Source organism: Sapajus apella, unplaced genomic scaffold, assembly GCF_009761245.1.
Source record: "Sapajus apella isolate SASKATOON/1434 unplaced genomic scaffold, GSC_monkey_1.0 scaffold15, whole genome shotgun sequence".
Classification (NCBI taxonomy): domain Eukaryota; kingdom Metazoa; phylum Chordata; class Mammalia; order Primates; family Cebidae; genus Sapajus; species Sapajus apella.
Window position 1 is genome coordinate 941,310 of NW_022436955.1, and position 9,863 is coordinate 951,172.

Here is a 9,863-nt window from a genome sequence, read left to right on the forward strand (position 1 = left end):
TTCTTTCTTTCTTTCTTTCTTTCTTTCTTTCTTTCTTTCTTTCTTTCTTTTCCTTTCTTTCCTTTCTTTCCTTTCTTTCCTTTCTTTCTTTTCTTTCTTTCTTTCTTTCCTTCTTTCCTTCTTTCCTTCTTTTTTTTTTTTTTTTTGACAGAGTTTTGCTCTTGTTGTCCAGGCTGGAGTGCAATGGCAAGATCTCGGCTCACTGCAAACTCCGCCTCCTGGGTTCAAGCGATTCTCCTGCCTCAGCCTCCTGAGTAGATGGGACTACAGGCGCCTGCCACCACACCCGGCTATTTTTTGTATTTTTAGTAAAGACAGGGTTTCACCATGTTGGCCAGGTTGATCTGAAACTTAACTTTTTAAAATAATAAAATATAAAACAATGTAAAAAGAGAAGAAAGTAAGATTTCACCAATCATTCCACCACCTATGAAGAGTCACATTTGTCTGGACATTCTAAAGTTTTAATTTTTGAGAGAGACCATGAAAACAGGCTTTTCTATTTTGCTTTGGAACAAGTATAAACCTGCTTTTTCTCCAATTGGTGCTATCCTCCAAGGACTCATACATTTAAAGTATTGCCAAGGGTTCAGGGAACATGTTGTTTTTAAGGAGCAATTTACAGGCAGGAGGATTCTGGGGAGAGGGAGTCCCAGCTGTGTGGTGGTAACACAGAGGAAAGAACACCCGCTTCTTTCCTGGGAGGCGTCTTTTGAAGGGAGTGAGTGGGAAGGAAATTGGGAGGCTGTGACATCAAGTAAGGTAAGATCGGTGGCCCCTGGAGTGTCTTTGGGAGGACAAAACCTGTATTATTAGGTTAAACTCTTATTTTAAGCCTTAAGAAACTCAGATAACCTTGTAAGGACTGAAATGCAGCTCTTTGAGTTTAAGCTCCTAGAACTTTGGATGACTATAAATGGATTCACCGTCTCTTAATGGATAACCCGCTGAGATTCAGTGTTCTTGCGACTTCTGTGTGGTTTTAATTATGTGTGTGGTTATGTCAGATCTAGAATAGTAATTGATCTGAAAAACAACTGAGGGCAGGGGTGGGGGTGCTCATTGGTGGATGGAACTCTGAAGTCTGGCCAGCAGAGGCGCATCTTCTGCACTGAGCTTAAGCCTAGCTGTTGCAGACAGATGACATTAACCTCATCTCCCACCAAATTTTGCCCACCTTGGAGGTCAGAGTACCACAAAGAACCAGATAATTTCTCCGGCCCTGCAGCGTTGTCACATGCAGTTTTGTTTATGTGCAGAACATTTCTGACATGTGGACCATGGTGAAACAAATGACAGATGTGTTGTTGACACCAACAACTGACCCCCTGAAGAATCGCAGCAGTGTGGAAGTGCGCATGGAGTTTGTCAGGCAGGCCTTGGCATACCTTGAGCAGAGGTAAGGCAGCAATAGCACAGTGGGGCTGGCTTTCAAATCCCTTGCAGTCAACTGTTTCTCAAATCTTTTTTTTTTTTTTTTTTGAGACAGAGTTTCACTCATGTTACCCAGGCTGGAGTGCAATGGCGCGATCTCGGCTCACCGCAACCTCCGCCTCCTGGGTTCAGGCAATTCTCCTGCCACAGCCTCCTGAGTAGCTGGGATTACAGGCACGCGCCACCATGCCCAGCTAATTATTTGTATTTTTAGTAGAGACGGGGTTTCACCATGTTGACCAGGATGGTCTTGATCTCTTGACCTCGTGATCCACCCGCCTCGGCCTCCCAAAGTGCTGGGATTACAGGCTTGAGCCACCACGCCCAGCCCTGTTTCTCAAATCTTAAGTCATCCTCAGGCTAAGTGTGCTGTAGCTGGTATAATTTAAGATTTATTATGTTAAATTGAAGAAGGCCCAGAGTTGTAATCCTGTTTTAGAAATCCTGTTTCACTTTTCTACCAGGACTATTGCTGCAGTGGTATAAAAGTCACACATTAAAAAATCATGGTAGGTGAGCACTGTTCAAATTCTTTTTCTTTCTCCATACTGTCTCTTAATAAGTGAGACCACAGTGCCTTAGGTCATAATCTTTTTTCTAATGTGGTTCAGCCATTACTGCTTAGGCTCTTTTCTTTTCTCTCCGCATTTTAATTTTACTCCCAGCCATATTACCACCTTCAAACCCTAGGAAGACTCCTTTTCCCTTATTTTCATACTGACTCTACTTGGTTAATCCCCACAACTCAGGGTCATTCCCAGCTGGTAATGCCTGTGATTTATGCCTGGGTTTCTTTGCCACCTCTTCACTAATGAAAGTTGGTCCCTGAGGGATTTGTGGCAGTGCCTTTGTGCCTAAAGTATTGTTCCCTTCATTAGTAGGACTTATGCCATTATCCCACCATGTGGACACTCCTTCCAACTCTAAATTGGCCAGCAGCGTTGTCATGAGTGTGCAATAGAACCTCTTTATTTTAGAGACAGGGTACTGGGCTCCTCCCTGCTGGCCTGAGAAGAGAAAGCCCCGTTGAATACACTTGCTAAATTGCAGGCTTTTGCCACTGAGCCTCTGAACCTGCCAGCAGCCTTGTAGTGAGATCACCTTTTGTAAATAAAATAATACTTCATTAGGAAGTCAGAAGATTTCCTTGTATGTTACTGAGGTAATTCAAACTTGGTACAGCAGAGACTAGGCTTTTATACTAAATAGTATGTTAATTAGACAAGAGCTACTGAAGTGAACATCATCAGACAGATTACATTCACTAGCCTCCATTCCCTGGTTAAGAAAAATCCGGAGCTTGAAATGGTTTTTTATTCTCCATTATAGGCATAGGCATAAAGGGTATAAAATAATTCAAGCTTTGGCTGAATTTTTGTGATTAAATTTTGGGTTTATCTATCTTCAGCCATAAAGAACCTACATACATAGTAGCATTTATTTGTTACCAGTCAACAAAATGAGTCAGAATTTCTTTTTTTTTTTTTTTCTTTTGAGACGGAGTTTTCACTCATGTTACCCAGGCTGGAGTGCAATGGCGCGATCTCGGCTCACCGCAACCTCCACCTCCTGGGTTCAGGCAATTCTCCTGCCTCAGCCTCCTCAATAGCTGGGATTACAGGCACGCGCCACCATGCCCAGCTAATTTTTTGTATTTTTAGTAGAGACGGGGTTTCACCATGTTGACCAGGATGGTCTCGATCTCTTGACCTCGTGATCCACCCACCTCGGCCTCCCAAAGTGCTGGGATTACAGGCTTGAGCCACCGCACCCGGCCCTAGAATTTCTTATACTATATAAAAACTTCCAGAAATTTTATTTTATTTTATTTTATTTTTTTTTTGTGAGACAGGATCTGGCTGTGTCACCCATGCTGGAGTGCAGTGGCATAATCTGAGTCCACTGCAACTTCTGCCTCCCAGGCTCAAGCAATCCTTCCAACTCAGCAACACCTTCCTCAGGTGTGTGCTACCACACCCAGCTTTTTTTTTTTTTTTTTTTTTGAGATGGAGTTTTGCTCTTGTTGCAGGCTGGAGTGCAATGGTGCAATCTTAGCTCACTGCAACCTCTGCCTCCTGCATTCAAACTATTCTCCCGCCTCAGCTTCCCCTAGTAGCATGGTAGCCCACCACCATGCCCACCTAATTTTTATATTTGTAGTAGAGACATGAGCCACTGTGCCTGGCTTAGGATTTTTTTTTAAGTGAGTGTAAGTGTATGATTGCTCATGACTGCTTTTTTCTTGATCAACCCTAATCCTTAACATCGGTGCTTGACTTCACCAGTGGTACTAGGTTGCTTTCCTTGGTTTTATATCCCTGGTAAGCCATTCCATGTCTTTTCATCTTTTCATTTAGTTTTTTAAATTATTTTGTTCCATTAATTTGTTTAACAGTGCTTCTTGGAGCTATTTGGGAATTTCTTGTTCATAATCATAAAGTTTATTTTTCACTCTAGTGGCATCATTCTCTGATGCCATCTTTTGTAAGCATTCATTGTCACTTTTGATAAAGGAGATATTTTAGAATAATTATACTCAGTTTTTTTTTTTAAAGCAATCAAATGGTTTTTCTCCTTTATTCTGTTAATATGGTGAATTACACTGATTTTCAAATGTATTATTTATTTTTCTTGCACTTTATACAAACAGCATATAGTTGGGTTTTGCTTCTTTTTTTTTTTTTTTTGCGACGGAGTTTCACTCATGTTACCCAGGCTGGAGTACATTGGCGCGATCTCGGCTCACCGCAACCTCCGCCTCCTGGGTTCAGGCAATTCTCCTGCCTCAGCCTCCTGAGTAGCTGGGATTACAGGCACGCACCACCATGCCCAGCTAATGTTCTGTATTTTTAGTAGAGACGGGGTTTCACCATGTTGACCAGGATGGTCTCGATCTCTTGACCTCGTGATCCACCCGCCTCGGCCTCCCAAAGTGCTGGGATTACAGGCTTGAGCCACCGCGCCCGGCTTGGGTTTTGCTTCTTTAAAAAATCTATTCTGACACCATTGGCTTTTTAACTGGGAGTATTTAATGGTTTTTACATTTAATATAGTTATTGACATGTCTGGATTTAGGTCTATCATTTTACTATTTGTTCCATCATTTTGCTGCTGGTTTCTTCTTCCTTTCTTAGTCTAAGTAATATTTTTAGACTAAGTAAGTATTTTTAGAAATCAATTTTAATTTAGATATTGGCTTTTTAGCCACATCTCTTTGCATCTAAAAAGATGATTACTCTTGGCTGGGCATGGTGGCTTACACCTGTAATCCTAGCACTTTGGGAGGTTGATGGAGGAGGACTGCTTGAGCCCAGGAGACCAGCCTGGGCTAGTGAGACCCTGTCTCTATTAGAAAAAAAAAGAATTTTGGCGAGGCATGATGGACGGTACATGCTTGTAGTCCCAGTTACACAGGAGGCTGAAGTGGGAGGATTGCTTGAGCCTGGGAGGGCTCAGGGAGGGAGGATTGCTTAGCCTGGGAGGGCATAGTGAGCCGTGATCGTGATATTGCATTCCAGACTGGATGATAGAGTGAGACCTTATTAAGGTCAGCTTCATAAGTCTGCATATGAGGTTTGTCTCCAGCCTTGTCTGGGTCCCATCGATAGATGGCAAATTTCTCGATACAGGGAGCTGCGGCTGCAGCTGTCTGGGCTCCTCGGGGGGCCTGCAGGCAGGCTCCGCCAACGGTTGTGGCCCGGAACCAGTGCCTCAAGGAGAGTGCAACCACCGCCATCGTCTTGGCTCCTGACCTATACTCAGTTTTAAAATTTTTTTCGCTGCTGCTGATTCACTGACAGTATGCATATAATAGTTCAAGTGACGTAATACATCACATGGCAAAGTAGACCCGTCCCCCAAATTTTTTCAATTATAAGGCTGAAATGTTGTGAAAAATAGAATTAGTCTGTCTCTTCCCTGCCACATTCCAAGATTTGAGGCAGAATATATATTTCTTAGCCTTCAAGGAGTTTAGACTTCTTCAGCTTAGGCCCTTGTCAGCACATGGACTGTCCTAATGCAAGTTGGAAGAGGCCACAGTAGGCACTTGTTTGTCCTGGCTGTTACAGGACTCTTCAATCTGTTATCCAACCTCTGCTTATAAATTCTTCCAGGCCTGGCGCAATGGCTCACGCCTGTAATCCCAGCACTTTAGGAGGCCAGGTGGGTGGATCACCTGAGATCAGAAGTTCGAGACCAGCCTGGCCAACGTGGTGAAACCATGTTTCTACTGAAAATACAAAAATCAGCTGGGTGTGGTGGTATGCACCTGTAGTCCCAGCTACTTGGGAGGCTGAGGCAGGAGAATCTCTTGAACCTGGGAGGCAGAGGTTGCAGTGAGCTGAGATCATGCCACTGCACTCCAGCCTGGGCCATAAAGTGAGACTCCGTCTCCTAAGGAGGAGGACTACCTTAGAATCTTCTATTGATGGGGAACTCATTAACATTTATTAATTTTTGTTTATTTTTCTTCTTTTTTAAAAAATTTTATTTTATTTATTTATTTTTAATAGAGACGGGGTCTCCCTATGTTGCCCATGCTGGAGTGCAGTGACTGTTCATAGGCGTGATCCCACTACTGATCAGCACGGGAGTTTTGACCTGCTCCGGTTCTGACCTGGGCTGGTTCACCACTCCTTAGGCAACCTGATGGTCCCCCGCTCCCAGGAGGTCACCATATTGATGTTGAACTTAGTGCAGACACCCAATCCGCATAGCGCACTACAGCCCAGAACTCCTGGGCTCAAATGATCCTCCCACCTCAGCCTTCAGAGTAGCTGGGACTACAGGCATGCACCACCGCGCCCAGCTGTTTATTTTTCATTATAAAAATGATACATGTTTATTAAAATAAGACTCGAAAAAAGAGGGGAGGACCCCCATACTATCTAGAGGCTCCTATTACCTTATTATATTTCTTTTTTCCCCCGTTCTTAAAGTGTGAGTATTTTGTTTCATAACTACATAATATTTCATTGAGTTGGCCAGGTGCTGTTGCTCACGCCTGTAATCTCAGCACTTTAGGAGGCCAAGGTGGGCCGATCACAAGGTCAAGAGATCGAGACCATCCTGGCCAACATGGCGAAACCCCATCTCTACTAAAAATACAAAAATTAGCTGGGCGTGGTGGCAGGCACCTGTAGTCCCAGCTACTCGGGAGCCTGAGGCAGGAGAATCTCTTGAACCTGGGAGGTAGAGGTTGCGGTGAGCGGAGATCGTGCCACTGCACTCCAGCCTGGCGACAGAGGAAGACTCTGTCTCAAAAAAAAAATTTTCATTGAATCTGTTTCCTGTTATTAAGATTTAGGTTGTTTGTTTCACTGTCTCTGTTGTTAACCTGGTGTTGAGCACCTGACTTTTTGAGGTAGTCTTGTTTTGGATAAGAACATATTATATTTAGAAAGTTATTGTATTAACCACTTATTTGGGTATCTGTAAAATGGACTATTTAATCTTGGTATGAAAACACTTAAAACTACTACAGAGGATTTAAAGAAGCATACTAGCAAAAAAATGAAGAGGGAATGGTAGAAAACCATCATTTTGCAACCACCAGTGTAATAACTGGTTCAGCAAGGACCATCAACAGAAACTAAAACCGTCAAGTAAAAGATTGTTGGTGAATAGAATATTTACATGACTTGCATGTATTGCCTCACAGACTATACATATTAAGTACAAAGAGAATACAGTAATACATTGTAATGGAGAAATCTGGTGGACACCTTTCAACCAAGTGAATCAAATCCAGTGTTACCAATAATGACCCAAACCTACTATCTACTTCATTTTGCGATTCAGTGGGAAGTGCCAGCATTAGCTATGTAGGACTATTGGCAAAAAACTTGAACCTGAATGGAATCATGAGAAGAGATATATTCAGCTTACAAGGCATTGTACAGGACAGCTGGCCTGGACTCTATAAATACAAGGTCAGTGTCCAGCTGGGCATGGTGGTATGCATCTCTACTCCCAGCTACTCAGGAGATTGAGGCGGGAAGATTGCTTGAGCCCAGGAGTTTGAGGCTGTAGAGTACTTTAAAGGCACTTGTGGGCCAGGCATGGTGGCTCATGCCTGTAATCCCAGCACTTTGGGAGGCCAAGGCAGTGGATTACTTGAGGTCAGGAGTTTGAGACCAGCCTGGCCAAAATGGTGAAACCCGGCCTCTACTTAAAATACAAAAATTAGCCGAGTGTGGTGGCCTGCGCCTGTAATTCCAACTACTTGGTTGGCTGAGGCAGGAGAAATGCTTGAACCCAAGAGGCAGAGGTTGCAGTGAGTCGAGATCACACCACTGCACTTCAGCCTGGGTGACACGAGCAAGAATCCATCTCAAAAAAATGAGGGCACTTGTTAATAGACACTGCATTCCAGCCCGTGTGACACAGCAAGACCCTGTCTCTAAAAAAAAAAAAAAAAAAAAAAAAAAAGATCCTTGTCACAAAAGACAAAAATAGTGGTAGAATTAGTGGAATTATCCTAGATTAAGGGAAAGTAGCATGACAATTATATTTTCTTGTTGAAATTCTGTATTTAAAATGGAAACTGTAAAGGACACTATTAAGAAATAAATGTGGATTATGTTTTTGATAATAAATTAATGTTAAATTTCTTGGTATCATAATGATATTGAGGTTAGGCAGGAGAAGGTCCTACTTCTTCAGAGCCACATGGTAAGTATTTACAGATAAAGTAACCCCTGATTTTTATAACATTTTCAAGTGGTTTGGGGGGAGAAGAAGAGCACAAGTATGTATGTTATGTGTGTATGGAGAGAGAAAACACAAAGAAATGTTAAAAATTGGTGAATCTAGGCCGGGCGCGGTGGCTCATGCCTATAATCCCAGCACTTTGGGAGGCCGAGGTGGGTGGATCATGAGGTCAAGGGATTGAGACCATCCTGCTCAACATGGTGAAACCCCATCTCTATTAAAAAACTACAAAAAATTAGCTGGGCATGGTGGCGCGTGCCTGTAATCCCAGCTACTCGGGAGGCTGAGGCAGGAGAATTGCCTGAACCCGGGAGGCGGAGGTTGCGGTGAGCCGAGATCTCACCATTGCACTCCAGCCTGGGTAAGAAGAGTGAAACTCTGTCTCAAAAAAAAAAAAAAAAATTGGTGAATCTAGGTAAAAGGTTATGTGCATTCATGGAACTACTCTTTTAACTTTTTATAGGTTTGAAATTTTTCAAAGTAAAACATTTTAAAAGAACCCACTAGAGCATTAGGCTGTGAGCTGGAGCAATTATTATTCTGTATATCTACCCTTAATGTATTTGAAGTCCACAGTTGTGTTCCTCCAGGGATTCTTTTGAGTTTCTGCAGTAATGAGAAATCTGTGATCCACTGCGCACTGAGTAAATAACATAGTTTGCTTCATTAAGCATGTATTATTTCCTCTTCTGCATTGGGTTTGAAGTCTAGGCCCTGCCCTTCCAGCTGTAGTCTAATGTCATGGATATGGGCATAGAGGTGTGTAATAAATGTTTTCAGTCTTCCTTGTTTTTTTCTTTTTTTTTTTTCAGTTATAAGAATTACACCCTTGTGACTGTCTTTGGAAATTTGCATCAGGCCCAACTGGGTGGGGTGCCTGGGACTTATCAGTTGGTTCGAAGTTTCCTGAACATTAAACTTCCAGCTCCCTTGCCTGGGCTACAGGTACTGACAACTTTCTCTGTGTAATCAATTACACCCTCAGAGCAGTTAGATGGGCATTTTCAGTTAAGATGAGGATATGTGTGGAGACTATGGTATGGAGATGAGACCAGAGAGAGGTGAGGACAGAAAGTGAACACCTTTTAGGAGGCTGATAATACAGAAGTCCCAGTGGTGGTGGTAGTTACTCAGCCCAGGTGGAGGAGAGTGCATGGGGAAATGTGACTGGGTTCTGGATGTTTTGAAAGTTGAGCCAGTAGGACTTGCTGAAGAACATGGATTTGAGTGTGAGAGGCAGTCAGGGATGACTTCGGAGATTTTTGGCTAAAACAGCTGGAAGAGTGGAGTTGAATGTGGTTTTTAGGATGTCATCTCTCTTCTCAGCTCATGGTCCAGTTGGGGAGATTATTACACAGTATAACGAGCCCTGAACTGGAGCCTTGTGCAAAGGGTGGCAGGATACAGAGATTAGCTTCATAAAGTGGTGAGATTCCCACTTGCTCTTAAAGAATAGGAATTCACCGGGCACGGTGGCTCACGCCTGTAATCCTAGCGCTTTGGGAGGCCGAGGCGGGTGGATCACGAGGTCAAGAGATCGAGACTGGTCAACATGGTGAAACCCCGTCTCTACTAAAAATACAAAAAATTAGCTGGGCATGGTGGCGCGTGCCTGTAATCCCAGCTACTCAGGAGGTTGAGGCAGGAGAATTGCCTGAACCCAGGAGGCGGAGGTTGCGGTGAGCCGAGATTGCGCCATTGCACTCCAGCCTGGG

At 43.4% G+C, this 9,863-nt stretch overlaps 1 protein-coding gene across 6 annotated transcripts in view; it reads left to right on the forward strand.

Annotated features, from left to right (window-relative positions):
* NUP93 (nucleoporin 93) overlaps positions 1-9,863 on the forward strand; it is a 113,496-nt gene that overhangs the window by 88,312 nt on the left and 15,321 nt on the right. For all 6 annotated transcript variants that reach the window (XM_032283934.1, XM_032283932.1, XM_032283933.1 and 3 more), the window contains 2 exons: positions 1,260-1,399; positions 8,961-9,093. In XM_032283934.1, coding sequence (XP_032139825.1) covers positions 1,260-1,399; positions 8,961-9,093 — 273 coding nt within the window. The remainder of the gene's footprint in view (positions 1-1,259; positions 1,400-8,960; positions 9,094-9,863) is intronic.